The sequence below is a fragment of the Sinocyclocheilus anshuiensis genome, unplaced genomic scaffold, assembly GCF_001515605.1.
Source record: "Sinocyclocheilus anshuiensis isolate Anshui unplaced genomic scaffold, SAMN03320099.WGS_v1.1 scaffold373, whole genome shotgun sequence".
In the NCBI taxonomy this organism is placed as follows: Eukaryota; Metazoa; Chordata; class Actinopteri; order Cypriniformes; family Cyprinidae; genus Sinocyclocheilus; species Sinocyclocheilus anshuiensis.
Genome location: NW_015537962.1, coordinates 285,874 through 305,349, shown reverse-complemented (window position 1 = coordinate 305,349; position 19,476 = coordinate 285,874). Strand labels below are relative to the sequence as shown.

Sequence of the window (19,476 nt, the reverse complement as noted above, 5' to 3'; positions counted from 1 at the left end):
AATTTTCATTTTGGGGTGAACTAACCCTTTAACTCATATACATCTTGGATGCCCTGAAGGTGACTTTCATTTTTGGGTGATCTATTCCTTTAATACTGTACAGGTATGTCACTAGTGGTATAGTATCACTTTTGGGATGTTTCACGCCCCCTTTTGGCCATATGGAGTACTACTACAATCATTTCAGGCATGTGCAATTGGTAAAAATCAACAATAGTTACTGGACAAACACAAGACTAACATTGCATGATATGAGCATGCCCTAAACAGCCCTTATTCTCATGCAAGGGGATCAGTATACTGGATGTAAAAGATGTCACAAACGGCCTCTGCTGCATATCCAACTCTTCATACATGTGAGACGGGTCTTTCTTTGGAAAATTTGTTTTGGGATCTAATATATAGATGAATGGATGCACAGCTGAGCTCTACTGGTACATCCAGGCTATTGTAAATCCATGCATCGTCATGCATTGAAGAGTAGGATCCTCGGTTGGAGATGTCCATGCGGCTAAACTCACCCAAAACATACTGAAGAGGGAGAGAGAGCGGTTGAAGGGGAAACTTTTAAGAGTCCGTTACAGTATAAACTTCTTCTTCCTCTCTTTTCATGTACTTTTTATCATACCTTTTTGGGTAAGACACAGTATGTGTGCGTTTATATATATCTGTGTGCATTACGTTTGCTGTCAAATATGAAAAATTCTGTCCAGTGGAAGCTGTAGCTCGTCTCAAAAATATTTCAGTCACAACATTTGGATTTCATCTAAATAAAATGAACTTTTAAGCTGCTCCAGTTTGTGTGTAAATTTTTTTTTAGCCTTTTTTGTCACTGTCATATGTTATATTGAATTGAACCAACGTTGTGATTGGTCCATTCGGTTACTTCATGCCACTGCGAAGCACCTGATTGGCTGCGATAAGCATAACACTGATGATGAAAGCGATCGCGAAGGCGCAGATCAGACTCTTCCGTACGCATGTTTGCTTCACCTGCTGGGTTGGACTCTCCGCTGAAGAAGCAGAGAGAAATTAATCAGAAGATCCGGAGAAATAAAGTGTTAAGACAAGGTTTGGAGGTGATTCATTGAAATGAAATGAAAAACGTGGGACATTGCGACCAAAAAGTGTTTGAAAGATAGTATCTTCGCCAAAAAAAGTTTATAAATATGTAGGATTGCAAGAAACCACATCTCCTTTCCAAAACCTAGTGAGATGCATGCCTAGGCAATCTTTTTAGGCAGCAGAGGGAAATTCCAAACGTATTATGCCGCCTTCTAAGATACCTTGTTTTGGACTAAATTAAAGGAGGCATCACAAATATCCTTCACAGATAAGACAATCTCAGATGTATTGCGACCAACTCCATGAAAGCCCATGAAAGTTGGTGGATAGAATTGAGGGGAATGTGAATGAAAAATGTACTGAAAAGTAATGATAAAAATATTTTATAACCATATGTATGTCTTCTTTGTGCTATTTAATCAACTGCGAGTTAGTCAAGTCTTTGTGCATTTCAACTACTGTAAGAAGAAGCTGTATTTGCATGTCACACATACACCATCGTTCAAAAGTTTGGAGTTGAAAGATTTTTTAAAGGTTTTTGAAACAATTTTCTTATGCTCACCAAAGCTACATTTATTTGATCAAAAACACGGTTAAAACAGCAATATTGTGAAACATTTTTACAATTTAAAATAAGTGTTTTCTATTTTAATATATTTTAAAATGTAATTTATTCCTGTGATGCAAAGCTGAATTTTCAGCATCATTACTCCAGTCTTCAGTGTAACATGATCCTTCAGAAATCTAATATGCTGATTTGCTGCTCAAGAAAAATTTATTTTTCTTTCTGCTGTTCTGCTTAACATTTTGTGAAAACTACTTTTTTCAAGATCCATGATAAATAGAAAGTTCAAAAGAACAGTGTTTATTTGAAATAGAAATCTTTAGCAACATTATAAATGTCTTAACTGTCACTTTTGGTTAATTTAATGCATCCTTGCTGAATAAAATTATTATTTATTTAAAAAAATAATAATACTGACCCGTATGCCTAGCGTATGCCTAGATCAAGATATTAAGATTTTTGGGTGGGTCTTCATGCACCAAATTCTAATTTATACACCTTACAAAATTAAACAAGATGATGAAATGGTTTTGACAGGAAAGTAATAATAATTCAACTTGTATTTCAGCCAGAGTTGTGCATTAAGAAAGAAAAAACATTCTTACTGTCAATGTCAACCTGGCAGTCCTCAGGATTTTCGATGTGATTCTCCTCTGTCATGATGATATTCTCGATGTCCTTCATAGTCAGGTGGTCACAGAAGGTTTCGTATAAGAGTCTCTTCAGCTCTTCCACAGTCAGCTTCTGCATATCACACTAAAAACAGAGACAAAACCGTATGATTTCATTCTGAAATTCTCTGATGTTTAATTAGTCTAAATGCGTTACATTTATGCATTCAGTAGATGCTTTTATCCAAAGCGTTAAAGGTATACATTTTTATCAGTTCAGTCAGGACCACTCTGTTTGATTAAGATTATTGTAGAGGTCCTGAACATTACTTTGGTGGCAGGCTTCGCTCTGAAGGGTTCAGATTCTGAGCTGTCCACAAGCAAACCTCGCTGAGGTTTGAACCCCCCGAAGCCTAAGCAATTACCAGATTTTTTTATAGGCAGCAGTTATATAATCCATGCAGAGTAATACAGTACTGTAAATTAAATTGGACAGATTGAGCAACGGTGAGCTGGATAGATGATATATCTCCGTGGAGAAGCAGTTATGTGATCATGTATCTGTATAAGGAGGAGCTGGGGATGGAGGATGGGTAAGCATATGTCTGTGAGTACGGATGCACTTATTTATCTTGTTAATTGATAGTGGGAGGAGTTACGATCAGCTGAGCATTCAGTCGCTCAAACTACATGTCATGCATTCATGCAACTTGAGCAAACTTTATTAAAAGTCAAAATTAAACAACATATGCAACCCATTTTATTTCTATAATGTCTCATATTTCATGATTTTGTCCTTTAGGAATTAATTGGATTATTAAAAGTGGACTGAAGGACATCTTTCCAGAAAGTTGTTTTGTTTTGCATACATTTTGATTACAAAGACAAGTATCTTTCCTTTGAAACAACATGCACTTATGAATTTCTGACCAGGAATGTTTCGTAAAAAAGTAGATGAGGTTGATTTAGATTTCAGCACACATATACAGTATATATACAGTATATGCACATATTCATAGCTCTGAACTCATAATGACACAGAGAGACGTTTACGAGGGAGACCCCCGTAGCTATTTGGGGTCAAACGCGCTGCTAAAAAATGCACCAGCAGCGAGCTGTGATTAGAGAAGCAAACCCTTTGGGGGAATCACCATATGGTCCGTACAAATGATATTCTGCTCTTCTCACTCGCAGACATGCAGCGGAAGGGACTGTTACGAAATCTATTAATGAATCTTGCTTAAAGTCATCATGTCACATAGCAATATATCTGTACTGAAATGTATTCAAATATGCAAATTTGGCTCATGTTTACAGGATAGGAGGCAATTCCCATAAGGTGATTCATGTCTGTTTGTTGGATTTCATAGAGAGCATTGAAAGTGTATCTAATCTGGTTTCTGTGTGTGACAGGGACAGACGGAAGCAGCACACTTTGTGCCTGTTGTCACTTGGAATAAGACAGGAATGGCTAATAATCACCTTCCAGAACACAGAGTCAAAATTGGTTCCGTTGAACTTGTCAGGCATCCCGGCAGCCGAGAGTTTGGGCCCCAGGAGAGTAACAAATTCCTCAAAATCCACCTGGCCGTCTCCTAAAAAACAGAGCGTGAAGTATTAGATGCATTCTAGCACCACATCAAGTGACAGAATCTTGCTATGAAGAACTGAACTGAGAATGCCTGCAGTGAAAATTCCTGCATTTGAATCAAATTTGCATTGAGGTATCAACGTGATGTAGAAGTGTAATTTGAATTTAATAAAGAATTAAAATGGGATGAAAATAAATCATATTCCTGCAAAGTCTTTTAATAATATGAATTACCCATAAACATGTTATCAAAAGCTATCAAATAGAGTTTGTGAAAAGCTAATAATTAATTTAATCCTAAAAATGAAAAATTACAATAAATAAACAACTTAAAAACAAAAAAAAAAAAACACTTACTACAAATGTTTAATATTTTATTTGTTTATCTGCATGCCTTGTCACCTAACCAGCATCAGGAGAACTGTGAACATTACTGAAATATTAACTTAAAATTTCAGGGGGTAAATATTAAGTAAATACTGTACTTTAGGTCAAAGGGGTTTGACAGAGAAAAAAGTTTGGGAATCCTGGAAATAGAGTATTTCTAGAAACATTAGATGATATCAATAATCAACACCACCAATAGAATTTTGTTGTTAATTAATATTCATCGTATTTAATATATATATTTTTAACAAATTAACTTACATGTAATGGACCATGGCAGAAGCATTTTGTGATTAAAATGCTACTGCTTTGATAACTGTGTTAATAGTCATGAGTCATGTCTAATCAGGTAAGAAAAAAATATTTCACATATCTGAGAGTAAACAGCTGTAGTTAAGCAATGACAATTAATGATAATGATTATTATGTAGTTAAATGAAACTGCTCTGTTAAAGGATTTTTTGCAATTCACAAATATTCAACAGTCATTGTTTATTATTTGTGAACTGCAATTCAATAAATTCCTTTTCCTGTGACACTCCAGTTTGACATCCTGGCCAATTCACGTTCAAATTCATTAATTAAGATGAAGCAAATTTCCATGCCTGAGTTTCCATGCCAGACTGATTAGTTTATCATTTTTTTTCTCTTTCTCTCTTTTTTTAGCTTCAATATTTTTAGTGTCAGATTGAGTGTAAGTTCATGGAGTGGGTTTTATCTAGCTGAAGACATCATCTACAGCCATCAAAGCACCGCTTTCGCCTTCAATTCATTTCAAGACAATTACTGTCAAACTTCAAAACGCCTACTGTGAACAGTGTTCTCATCATTAGCGAATGCATAATCCCTATGTCTCCATGCATTGTGAGGAATATGATAGTTTGGAGCAATAAAAGGTTACAGTTATTTAGCTTCTTTATTTGTTGAATATCTGTCAATTGTGCTTGGCATCCCTACCGCGCCAAGAAATGCATCTGATTGGTGTCTGGTGGGCTTCCTTAAAGGGATACTTCACCCTAAAACTGAAAATTGAAAACATTTGCTCACCCTTATGTTGTTCCAAACTTTTATCTTCTGCAGAACACAAAATACAATATTTTGAAATAAAAACTTGGAGATATCTCTTCTTTTCTGTTCCTCAGAATACAAGTTTGAGATGACACAAGCAAATGAGCACATATTCACTAAATATTAACATTTTTGGATAAACCGTCTCTTACTATAAAAAAAATTATCATAATTTTAACTGTAAAAAAGTGTAAACATGCTACAGTAAAAAAAACTGTAATTGGTTAATGCTATAAATTATCTCACTATATACAGTATATTTTAAAAACTGTAATATTATGTTTTACAGTAAAATACTGTTAAATTTAGTTTTTGAAAGTTAAAAATAACAAGTCATCTTATAATTAACAGTGAAAAATCACAAATTGTCATTCCCAGAAATCCCATTTGATGTTTTTTCACTGAAGTAACTGTTTCTTCTTAGTCTTTGGTTATCAGTTGTGTACATTAGAGTTTTATATTACATCTTACGTTGTTAAAATGTTACCATGATGGTGTTTTGTATTTGTGTGAAACTGTGCACCTTCTATATATTAGTATTTACTTCAGCTTGTGGAAAAGCTACTTATGATAATATTTGATTTATAATGTTGCTTTTTCATTAACACCTGTGTTTTTATGGTGGTTGTCTGTTTATTATACAGGTAAAAAAAAGTATTTTAGTACTTTCCCTGGCAGCATTTAAAAAAAAAAAAAAAAGTTGCCAGCCACGGCCAACATTTTTGATCATTTTCACAAAATTTTCATGGTCCCCAAAATATTGTGTTCTAAAAGATAGAACAGGCCCACTGCTTTTAAACAAAACCAAACGTTTTCTTCTAGCTTCATGCATTATTTTTTTAAATCAACACTTGAATGTTGGTAAGTTTCATTTTAAAAAAGCAACATTTTGAACAAAAAGCTAAGAAAATTGCATTTTTTTGTAAAAGTCTACTTCTGGATCGGATTCAAAACGATGATCTTATATGCTGTTTAATGCTTGATGATCACGTTATTTTACATATGCACCTGCTTACAAACGTGACCACTTGTTTCTGCTTTTTCTTTGCCATATTTTGATCCAGACATTCAGTATTCTTTCAGAAGATGCGTAATAGCGCCTCCTAGCGTATAACAGTGAAAACACGGAAAGCTGGAAAATTCTGTCAATGGTGGGGAAAGATTTAATAAAATATATTACTTTTTTATTGTAAACTGAAGTTCAATCCATAAAACCTAAAAAGTTGCTACGGTACTTTGCACGTTCTGGCTGCTGTGTGTTTTTTTTTTTTTCCCCAGCACATCAGTGTCCCATGCTGAGGGAGACTAGCTAGCTATTCTGGTCTTTTCAGCATGGCACTCCATTCACAGTCTTGTGCATGTGTCTCCTCACCATCCATGTCGAGTCTTTGAATGATGACCTCCAGCTCGACCTCATTGGGCATGTACCCTAGAGAACGCATGGCCATGCCGAGCTCCTGCTTTGAGATGAAGCCATTCCCATCTCGATCAAACACCTTAAATGCCTCCCGGATTTCTGAGGAAGACAGCAACACACAGATCTGTAAGACGGTGCTTTATATGTCCAATGTTAAAACTATTACTCTACAACATTGTTATAAGAGACAGATATTAAAATCATCACACCCAAGTGGCTCAAAGAAAAGGGATGATTGCAGTATATTGATTTTTCACACAATAATTCACTTTCAACTTCAGCAGAGTGCAGTCTTTCTTGACTTGATTGATTTAAAACAAAGGAACAGGATGATTTCCGTTTCATCCGAACAGGCTTGTTAAAAGACGTTAAAATGCCGCAATACATACGGTTGGTTGAGCCAACTTGTTTCACCGTATATGTGTTATACATCATCATTAAGTCATTTGCAATGTTCCACTTGTCACACCATGATGCCAAATTCATAATTATGAAATATGAGCCACTCTGGCTGCAAGATATTACTATAAATCCAGATAATATATTCAATACGGAGTGTGAACAGGAGTATTCGCTACTGTGCTTTGCTCACTGTGCTGTAGGTTTGATAAATGGCTATTTGGACATGGGGTCCAAACAAAAACAGCATATTAAATCTATCGCTCCTCTGAGTGAAGGAAATTAGGGAGGAAATATGAGAGAAATACAAGAAATGATGGTACTGCGGTCCAAATAAGCCAACAGCAACAGATGGTGAAAGCAAATTTACTCTGCATTCCAGTGGAAGTAAGCAGATTTCAAACGGAAGCGAAGTCTGGGCTCTAATTTGCTCAATTCAAAGCAAAACAATTTAGCTGCAAGCAACACATTTGGAGGCCGGGAAAAAGAAATGTTTTAAAGAAAAATAAGATGGTTCTAGGATGCCCTATCAACCAGACGAGAGAAAACTCAAACTGAATATTCAGAGTCATTAGCATTTGATTGTAATGATTATTAACACGTTCATTAGGCAGTCGTGGCCTAATGGTTAGAGAGTTGGACTCGTAACACAAAAGTCACGGATTCAAGTCTCTGTACCGGCAGGGATTGTAAGTGGGAGAGTGAATGACCAGCAAAAAATGCAGACCGCAAATTCCCAGAATGGGACACCATACTAGGCTACACTTCACTTATTCAAGAAGCTCAACAAGTAGATCATAAGTGTATGAAACACATTAACAACCAGAGGTGGGAATTAGTTCCAATAATGGTTATTTTAGTAATTTTTAAGAAACAAAAATGCAATTTAAAGGCACAGTATGTAATTTTCGCCGCTAGAGGGCGCGTATTCAAAATAAACAAAGAAACAAAGGCGTAGTTTGATGAAGCCGTGACTGAGTGTGGAATCATGGGAGTTGTGGTCTTCATCCCCACAGCCGATGCAATCCGACGGGACTCGGAACATGTTCATGGATGAGCTAATGATTTATTAACATAGTAGAATGAAACAGGGTGAGGCTGAAAGCCGTCGAAGCGAAACAAGGCCGCTGAACGAGCGGGACACGCGGCTCGACAGCAACAGAGCTTTTATTATGCCACAGTCGACCACTTCCGCTCCTTCCGGTCGTGCGTATGTGGGGAAAAAAAGCAGCGCTGTTTTATCATACTAGATACATTTGAAAGTTCTGTTATAATGCTACTCTGTGCGGTCGTCACCGGTCTATTAAAACGCACAACATAAAGCGTCTTTGGTTTTTCCATGTTTTCTACAAAACAAAACCGGAAATCGAGGGGTTATGACGTCATTAGCAGGCGGCACAATGACACTATGGACACGCTCCGTGTCACTAGTTAAAATAGCTTATTTCTCTGGATTTAAACATTCTTCGAAACATTTGGGATAATGTAAGTACACAAGTCAGCAAAATATATAACACTGTTCTAGTGGTTTTTGGACATTTTGATAAAAAAATCTTACATGTTATATGCCTTTAATTGTCAAAAGATGAGATAGTTTTGATGTTTAAATAGACTTTTAATGGCTTTCAGATGTTTCACAGATGCAATCCAATAATAGGCCTTAAGCATATATTTAAAAAATACGAAACAAACAAACAAAAAAAATGTAACTACATGACTAATTACTTTGAACAACCTGTAACTGGGTCAAAGATGAAAAGAGGTTTTCAAGCATCAAAACAATACAAGTTTAATACAGCTTAAATTTTATTTGTACGTTAGAATGTCTTGTTTATTTTTTTTCTGAGCAAAAATAATGACTATCATAGATTTTTACCATGATTTACAGAAGACATCCACTAAAATGTCATTCAGTGTAACAATAGTTCAAATAACAAAAGAACTTGTCAGGCATATTCAGGACAAGAGTCATTAAACGATGGAACATTATTTCACCCGTATTTTGACATTTTATTTCCACAAAAGTTATTTGACACATTAAAGCAGACACTTAACTTGAATTTAATATGCTTTTTATTTATATAAAATCATTTTTGCTAATTTAATTTGATGTGGACACCAAAATGAGACATCTTGTCTTTGACCCGACTATACAGCGTTTGATTAACTAAAGTTTTAATATACTAAATATACTAAAGTTTTAATAATAATAATAATAATATAAAAAATACTAAAGAATTAATTTTAATGGTAATAAAAGTTAATAAATGTTGTGCAGTACGTTTATGTGTATTATAACATTGTAAAACACAACAGGCCTCTTGTCTGAATATATTCTGATTGACAGACAGGTCCGCCGGCCTCCGCTCACTCTAGCCCGCCGTGTGTGATGCTGTGTGTTTGCTTTTCAGACCGATGAGCTTTGTAAAAATCGACGCGTTTCAGAAAGGCAGGGCATAGAGGAGAAACAATAATGTACAGTATGTGGAAAATAATGTGTTTTTTGAACCTTAAACCACATAAACACATTTCATTACACCAAATACACAAAATAATGTTCTTTTTAGCAACATCATATGACCCCTTTAAGGGACCTCCATCATACAGTGACTCAACCCACATGTGATTGCAAATATTCAAGACAAACAGAAAAATGACTTTCACATGACTTCCCAAATTATGGTCACACTTTATTTTAAGGTCCAATTCTCACTATTAACAAACCATTAACTATGACTTTTGCCTCAATAAACTCCTAAATTGCTGCTTATTAATAGTTAGTAAGGTAGTTGTTAAGTTTAGGTATTGGGTAGGATTAGGGTTGTAGAATATGGTCATGCAGAATATGTGCTTTATCAGTACTAATAAACAGCCAATATGGTAATAATAGGCATGCTAATAAGCAACTAGTTAATAGTGAAAATTAGTCCCTATACTAAAGTGTTACTCTGATTTTTACAGAAGTGTATCAGCATTAGTTTTGACTGACTGATTTGCGTTTAACCTTTAGCCTTCAACTTAATTTGAGAAATGAGATGTGTACCCTTGGAATGTCATTGCGTAATGAATATATGATGCTATGTAGGAGTTTGGAATAGAGAATCAGGCCTACAGCTCTCAACTCAGTTTATAAAAACACGATGTGTGAAATGTGGGGAATTTCGGAAACTACCAAGGCTCTATAGTGGACTCAACAATGTTCATTGTGCAACAAAGCTTTTGGGAAACCCACCTCTGCCTGTTGCTAGGCAACTGCACAACTGTTCCAACCCACCATTGCAAGGTTTGTGATTAGACCACAGCCCTTCCAGAATGATAGCGCACGCTTGTCACAGTGTATCAAAAAGTTGTACCCACTCATAAAAATAGCAGTTTCTATAAAAAATAATAATGATATCTATGAAATTCAAGCATGTACCTAAAAATGATCCAGTGTGGCATGTGTTTTCAACAATGTAATTTAAAAAAAAAAACAGCTTTTCAGAATATTTAAAGGAACAGTTCAATCAAAAATTTTAAATTGCTGAAAATGTATTCACCCTCAGGCCATCCAAAATGTAAATGAGTTTGCTTTTTCATCAGAACAGATTTGGAGCAATTTAGCATCACCTCACTTGCTCTACAGTGGATCCTCTGAAGTGAATGGGTGCCGTCAGAATGAGAGTCCAAACAGCTGATAAAAACATCACAATAATCCAGAAGTAATCCACACCACTCCAGTCCATCAATTAACATCTTGTGAAGTGAAAAGCTGCATGTTTGTTAGAAACAAATCCATCAAGCCGTCATTTCATTTCTCTCCTGATTCAGACGAGACAACCTTTTCACTGGAGAAAGCAGTATTATGGATTATGGAATAATTTTAGACGGAAGCAATAGTTTGAAATTAAAATGTCTTAACAATGGATTTATGTATTACAAACAGGTATCTTTTCACTTCACAAGGCATTAATTGATGGACTGGAGTGGTGTGGATTACTTGTGGATTATTGTGATGTTTTTATCAGCTGTTTGGACTCTCATTCTGACGGCACCCATTCACTGCAGAGGATTCATTGGTGAGCAAGTGATATAATGCTAAATCTTTCCTAATCTGTTTAGATGAAGAAACAAACTCATCTACATCTTGGATGGCCTGAGGGTGAGTACATTTTCAGCAAATTTTCATTTTTTTGGGTGGAAATTATATTTCTGTCATCATTTACTCACCCTTATGTTTTTCCTAATTCTTATGACTTTCTTTTTAACTGGAAACACAGAAGAGATTTCAAAGAATTTCAAAGCACATTATTGACAAGGATTATCAGTGAAATATTATTTAAGCTATCATATTCACTTCAAAATACTTCCAATATAGCACTCAAATCACATGGACTACTTTTATATGCTGCTTTGCATCGCTTTTGGAAAAGGAAAGTTTTTTATCGTGTTTTGCAAAAGAAAGAAAATCATACAGGTTTGGAATGACATGAGGGTGAGTAAATGAATTCAAAATGCATAATTTCTCTGCACATTGCAAAGCTGCATCAGTGACTCTTTTTTCAAATGACTAGGTTTCAAAATATTCATCATTCAACTCCATCAATCAGGTAGATTTGAACAGCTAATGTTTTATTTACTGTTTTGATCAAAATCAACCAAAAACCAATGTGCCTTGACCCACACCTGCGTTATAATTTACATAATTACAACTTTCAGCCCATTGCACATGCAATGTTCATAAATAGAATTACACTTTTTTTGTCTTTGAAATAACACAGAAGATGTTTTTCTGCAAATCTAGTGGCAAGAGGCAACAACAACAATACAAGAACTCGAGTGAACTCAAATCTCTTGTGAGGACAGATAGCAATCCGATTAGGATTGCCACAGGTTTCCTTGGAGTGAAAAACACTTTGATTAGGGAAGCCCATGCCAGAGCACAACGCGTTGCCAGATGCTGTGCTGTGAGCTCTTTTGACAATATTTGTGGCACAATCCGGATTAAAACAAAATATATATTAAAAAAATTAACTACTGCTTGTTAAATAGCAATACTTTGTACATGGAAAACAATAGCCTTATACTAATGTCACACATAATGTCTTGAGGCCAATCATTTGAAATTAAACTATGTGTATTTTAATGTTTATCTCCTGTTCCCATGTACTGCTAAATGCTTTAAAAAAAACAAACACAAAATATTCAGTTGTACTGAAACCAGACCATTTATTTACATAGTATACAAACTTTATTTTAATTTAAATACGCTTTAAAATAACTGTAACTCAAACATTAAAACCAGTGTTATTTTAGTATTATAACATTATTTTATTGATATACTATTAAAATATTTATTCATATTTTGAATGAGCTTTTTTCAATTTTAATTTTCATTTCAGTTTAAGTTTGAGTAATTTTACGTGCTTTTATTATTTTAATTATTTTTAATATTTCTATATTTTCTTTAAGATAATGTCTTTTAATTCAGTTTGATTAATTTTAGCACTTCAACTAACAATTATTTATTTCAGTTAGTTGCCGAGGCAATCTAATTTTTTCATCTTATATTTTTACTTTGTGAATGGAGCTTTATTTCAGTTAACAAAATTGATTTTTAATAGTTTTAGTTTAACAATAACAACACTAATTAACACTAACATATACTGACATTTATATTTCTCTATTATTTCAACCACTTTCTTCTCATCTCAAACCACATAAATTCACTGAAGACATCCTAAGGGTTCTCCAAAAAAATGGAGCTATGCTAGCTCTACTAATGCTCTACTAATGTGTCATTCTCTGGTGTTGTTTACTTCTGAATATGTGTACTAACTTTATTGCAAAATATTAAATAAATAAAAACAGTCAATGTTTGCCTAATATTTTATAACTGTCATCCAGTCCCCACACAGAACTAGTCAAAGCACTGTTTTCCACTTTGGGGAACAGATGCATATATAAAGTCCTGGACAAGGAGTAACTATAGAAGAGAGATGAATGAAGTTTTCTTCAAAAAGAGCTAATTAATCACTTTCCTGTGCTAACTTTCTCTTTGTGAGCCTCTTATAGAGGGATTAAACTGACATAGTCAAGACAGAACGTGCAAATCGCTGCTCAGAAAGATAGAGATAACATATCCATACTTCTCTTTCTGTCCTACAGTGAGATAACGGATGTACAGAGAAGAGTTGAATCTCGTCTCAGCTCCCTCTCACGTGGCAATCATATCTGATGACCATGTGCTCAGGGGTTTGCCAGTGCATTATGACAGTAAGAAACAGATTCTATGTAACTGTGGTGTTGAATTTTACAGATTTAATTTTAAAGACCAAATATTCTTCCATATAAAGTATCGCTGCTTACTTAAATGTCTGTTCATTAATGGTCTGCTCTTTACATCCTTGCTATTTTGTTCCAAAATGATTTAAAGAAATATTTAAAGGGGATGTCTAATGCTATTTAATGCATTCTGACTTATCTACAGTGTTAAGGTGTAATGTGGTGTTTGGGTTTTGTTTCATGTTCATGTTTTCATGTCTTTTATTTTGTAATTGTTTTATGCTGTTAGTGTCATGCTTCCCTTGCCCTCTTGTCTTCATGCCATTGGTTCCTCTGTTCATTGTCATGTTCTGATTGGTTGTCTTAGTCATGTGTCTTGTTTCCCATTGGTTTGTTCATGTCATGTGACCCTCATTGTTTGGTATAAGTAGCCCACTTGTTGCCATTGTCTCTCGTCGTGTATTGATGTTGTAACCCGCTGTCGGTGAGTCTAGTCTGTTCATGCCTCGTCAAGTCTGTTCATGCCTCGTCAAGTCTGTTCATGCCTAGTCAAGTCTGTTCATCTCAAGTCAAGTCTCGGATTATTGTTTGGATGTTTGGATCACACTGTAAATAAACTGCACTTGGGTTCTTCACTACGCTCGCCTTCAATGGACTGATTTGTTACAGAATACACGACCACCACAATGAACCGAGCAGTTTCACGCCTCCTCTGCCTTCGTCAAGAAAACCGGACTATAGAGGAGTATGTGGCTGAATTTTGTGAGGTATGTCACTTTGTGGATTTTAATGACGTGACCCTCAACGTCACGTCATTAAACATTGACGTTTTGGTGTCGATGAACCCCTTCGTTCAAGTTTGTCAGGGGGAACTATTTGTTGGTCACTGGCCAGAGTCTGCTAAAATCATGTCTGCTACCCCAGGGCCTGCTCACGTCACGTCTGCCAAACCAGAGCCTGCTTCCTTCATGTCTGCTACGCCAAGTCCTCTTCACGTCACGTCTGTCAAGCCTGAGCCTGCTCACATCATGCTGACACATCAAGAGATTCTTCACAACATGGCCGCCATTCAAGAGCTTCATCGCAAGATGGCCGCCACACAAGAGTCTCTTCACAAAATGGCCACCCTTCTAGAGTCTCATCACATCTCAACTGATCTTCCAGAGTCTCGTGCGAGCTGCGGGCATCCCCATGACATCAGTGCTCTCAAGCCCAACCGTCCTAGAGGTCCTGCTGCCCTCTGCTGCCCTTACTGTAATGGTTACTGTAACTTCAGGGTTAGTATAAATTTCAGAAAGTTTTTTTTCGAGTATGGCCTGTATGACATCATAAAGGGTGGAATTCCGTGTATGGGCTCTTCTCCCGGAATAGTGCGCGTGCACACAACCACAGCGAGAGCAAGAGCAGCCCATCAACGTGCTTCATTCGGGTCACGGATGTCATCGGCAGCACTGCACAGGACTTGCTCGAGAAGGATGTCACCAAAGAAGTGTGTTTCTGGTTGTGAGGGAAAGATAAACTTGTTCAGCTTCCCAAAGAACCCAGCGTTAAGGGAATTATTTATGTCGATGTCTCTTTAGCTCTCTTTAGCGTTGACTCTTTAGCTCCGCCCACGGCACGCCTCCAGGAACTCGACTGTTTTCAGTGAAAAGCGGTACAGCTGTATCTTTCTTTTATAAATCTGATCAAACTAAAGACTCTTCAGAGATATGAAGGATGCAGTACTACTCTATAGGTACTCAAGATTAAAGGTGTAGTAGGAGATCAAGATCGGGTTGTTGATGTTTGTCTGCCATTCTCGCTCTGTCTGCACAGCGTGCATGAACGCGCTGATGGCGTATCCTGTCTGCGCAAACCGGGTGCGCAGAGGTATGCAGATACATACGTTGACAGGCAGGTAGGAAAGCCAATTAAAATGCTCAGACCTAGCGTTTTGATTGGACGAACATTTCTTGGTCCTATGCCTTCCACAGAATATATAAATACAGATAAATAAATTTAGACCATTTAACTTAATGATTGCTATCGGGATGTGAAGAGACTTTCAACCACCATAACAAAAAAATTTTCTGAAGACAATCACCTATTGCACCTTTAACATGAGATTGGCAGAAACTGTGTGCGTTATGTCCGCTTTAAAGTCCTGCCAGCATTTACTCACTTTTATGTAATTCCGATCCATATAATTTATAAAGATGAGCAGAATGTTTACACTTCCCATTTCCATATAGTTTCAGTAAATGTGGACATCATTTGGAACAAATTCGTATATCTTTATCATTTTCGTTATTTTTAGAGTTTGACTCTGCATACCTTTTCACGGTATGAAAACAAGCAGCGTGAACATTCTGCATAAATCTCTTCTTTTTTTTCAATGATTGTATAATAAAATCATGACATTCCACACCAACAAATCACAAAGTGTTCGGATCACATTCTGCCATCGACTTCAAATGCCCTTTGCTGTCCCTTTGTTGTCCTGGGATTTTTACTGATATTGAACCTCTGTGTTTAATCCCTGTGCACCTTCCCTTTAAAAATCCAGGGAGCTTGAAAGGGCTCGCATGATCTCTATCATCAGAAGGCAGGGTGCTTCTAATACACGCTGAAGCCCTGTTTGATGTATGAAGGTGCAGTTGCACTTCAAAGCTGTAATGTGTTCTCACAGTTCTCATACAGAGATGTTATTGAAAGAGAAAGACATGAAAATGCATGTGTGGGGTTAAAGAACTGTCAAGCATTCAACACAAACTGCTTTCTCTCAAACACACTTGCAAACAAATTATGCAAGGAAGACTTGCATATAATCCATTATGTATGCAATGGCTCACTCATTAGTTTTTTATTTTAAGTTATTCATCTATTATGAATAGACAGACCGACGGATAGAGCGATAGGATGGATGGATGGATGGATAGATAGATGACAGAGCATTCATTCATTCCAGCAATACTTTTAATGACTCCACTCCCACACTTGGCAATTCCCGTCAACTGTATTCCATAATCTCTAATTTCCCCCGGTGGAGATCATCAGCGGTGTCCGTCCCCCTTCCACAACAGGCTTCCCTCAAATGAGCTCTTTATGTAAACCTCTTAAAAATCAATTTCTTCAGAGACAATCTTGAATTTTGTGGGTTGACAATGAGAGCATGTCTTTATACTAGCGTGTCTATGTGCGTCTATGCCTGTGTGTGCATGACTATTTTTAAACATTTGTGGCAGGCTTAATCCATCTTGTGTGGTGAGAGGGCCCAGCAGATCTGAATATTACACTAACCATATTTTAACAAGACTCTGGAGTATTCACATAAGCATTAAATACAGTGTCGGGCTGCTGTGTTGGAGGGTGGTTACTCTTGTTTTGCATTCTGATCCTGTAAACCTCCAGAGGAGGCTAAATCACACAAGGTTTTGGGGTTGTGGGAAAGCAGTTGCGTTTGCCTCCCGGTCACCTGAATAAAGGCATCTAAAAATGGGAGTTAAGCAGTGAAATCCATCCCTATTCTTATCATGTTTCACTCTTATGCTTCATCATGTTTGAAAACATAAGGTCAGTGATGATAAAAGACTATATAATCAAAGCAATTTTCCAGATTCCACTGTAAAATAAAGATAAAAAGATTAAGGGGTGAATTAATTGAGGAAGGATTGTGTCTGCTGATGGCTCTGCTTATTTGCAAGCACTGTCTGCATTGTTTTATTGTCTGATTCACTAAAGGAATTATGCAAATCAAGTAACGGCATAACACGGCACAAAATCTGCACCAAACGCAATTTGCATAGCACAATTTCTACATAAAATGGTCCACAGTCAGAGCCAGAGTGCAGAGGTTAACATGTTCATGAACATCACAGTCTCTCCAGATTTTCTGGTCACTCTCCACTATATAATTAAATAAAAAAGAGGCAAAAGTCACAAAAATGAAAGCATAAAAGCTGCAAAAGTTTTTAGTGGTGTTTCATAAGGAAAAAAGAAAGAAAACTCATAAACTTTCATTGAAGGACAGACCTAGTTATATCTAGTGATGAAAATATAACATGTTGTGGGTCAGCATTTACAACCTAGCAACTGTATAACAACACAAAAATATATTTTACACAAAAATATCTGAGTTACTTTTTCAAATAAGTAATGCCAGTTACTTTGTTGCCAGTTACTTACTACTTAATGAAAGTGATTTTACATTTGCCAAAAATAGAACTTTTATATTAAAAACAAACAAGTAAGCCCAGCCCAGATGAGAAAAAGTAACATTACTTTCCATAAAAAGCAATGCAAGTAATGCATTACTTTTAAAAGTAACTTTCCCCAACACTGCGAGCATCATAACAGTCACTTCTGCTTGGCAATCAATTAACACTCACATGTTCTTCAGCCACTAGCAGTACCAAACCTTTATGCACTTGTTTCCAACTGGGTTTCATGCTACAAACTAAAGATCACTTCAGAATGCAGAATTGAAACTGTAAGACAGAAATCATAGCGAAATGGTGAAGAATGATGCATAAATCTCAATTTCGAAAAATTGACCCTTATGACTGGTTTTGTGGTCCAGGGTCACATATATATAAAAAAATGAATGACACAGTGAGTAGCAATGACTGTTCAGTTACAAACTTGAAAAATAACCAACAGAAAATAAAATAAAATAAAATAAAATAAAATAAAATAAAATAATAAAATACAATACACAAGCCTTGTACACTAAATTCCCAGTACCCTGAAGCAAAACAATAGTGGAACAGACCAAAATGTGTGTGGTTATCTATTAAAATTCTTACCCTCCTCTCCAAACAACATTTTTGCATAAATAATAAATATACAAAAATGTATAAATAAACAAACAAACAAATACAAACTTGAAATGACATAATAGTTTTCATATGTGAGTGAATTATTCCTTTAACTCATGAAATGTGTGTGTACATGATTGAGATAAAACATTAAATAATGTAACTTTTGCAATATCTACTCTAATTTGCTTTTTTGAAAAAGTGTCGACTGCCTAGACAGGATGACTTGAGCCTCATGGTTTCATAGAAACATGAAATTTGGCTTCAATTAAATGAGATTCTCTTTTGTCGGTTCTCATCCTGATAATTGCAACTCAAGGCGGAAGGCAGATGTCTGCAGTCATTGTCAAACATTCACAAAGGAACGCTGATTTGCTGTCTGAAAAACTGCTCCTAAAAATCTATCACGAGATTTGAAAGAGAGGAGAGAGAATGATAAAAGCTGCATGAGTCCACAGACATCTCATTTGTTACTTTCCCCTCTTTGGCATCTTCTGATTCAGCGTACTCTGAGCCCTCAGCCTGCTTACATTTTTAGAGCTGGCTCTGTAAATCCTGATCCAAAATTTATATCACAACTTCGTCTCTGCTCCTACTGTGATTTGAGAGAGCCGTATTTGACCTATATGAACTTACGCCCCCATAACGCCTACCCTCTGAGTTGAGCCCTACATTACAAGAACCAATGTGAATCACAAAGCTCATGCAGACAAACCGCTCCTCTGGATAAGCCCCTAAAGCGCCGATCACGCTGCCAGTCAGGATTTCAGCTGACATAGTAACATTCTGTAGAAATACTCAAAAACATAACGTTAAATACTTCGCGTGTTATTCAGATTGTTGGTGTTTCTCAAAGGCTTTTGTCGAATTTTAATCAAAATAGTGAATCAAAGAAATGCTCTGGGTTCAATAAAAATAAAGCTCCACACTACAGAAAAAAAAAAGAAATATATTTAAAATGTTTACAATAATGCATTTACGTCCATTGTAAGTGCATTACTGTACACTTAATTTTTGTTTTACAAGCTGAAGAATTAAAGGGTTAGTTCACCCAAAAATGAAAATTAGGCTGTGTTAACCAGTCTCCTCTTGGCTTATATCGAAATCCTCCGACATTCTTCTTTAAAAATCCTCATTTTGTACTTCTAATTAGTGACCGTTGTTTTGTTTTGATCTCTCCGCCACGTTTCCGCGTTCGTCACTTCTGAGCGGCGCATGCGCAAAGCCGACCTCGTACGTCATCCGCCCGGAACTGCTTCCATGTACAACAGTGAGCGCAACCTAGATTAAAGTGATTATTAGGTTTTGAATAT

General features: G+C 36.2%; 1 protein-coding gene across 1 annotated transcript in view; it reads right to left on the bottom strand.

Moving 5' to 3' along the window:
- Positions 1–768: 768 nt before the first annotated feature.
- Positions 769–19,476, bottom strand: part of LOC107667614 (calcium-binding protein 7-like) — a 34,820-nt gene continuing 16,112 nt past the window's right edge. The window contains exons 2-5 of the mRNA XM_016459331.1: positions 6,660–6,803; positions 3,724–3,836; positions 2,236–2,386; positions 769–1,013 (exon numbers count right to left, since the gene is read on the bottom strand). Coding sequence (XP_016314817.1) covers positions 883–1,013; positions 2,236–2,386; positions 3,724–3,836; positions 6,660–6,803 — 539 coding nt within the window. The 3' untranslated portion in view covers positions 769–882. The remainder of the gene's footprint in view (positions 1,014–2,235; positions 2,387–3,723; positions 3,837–6,659; positions 6,804–19,476) is intronic.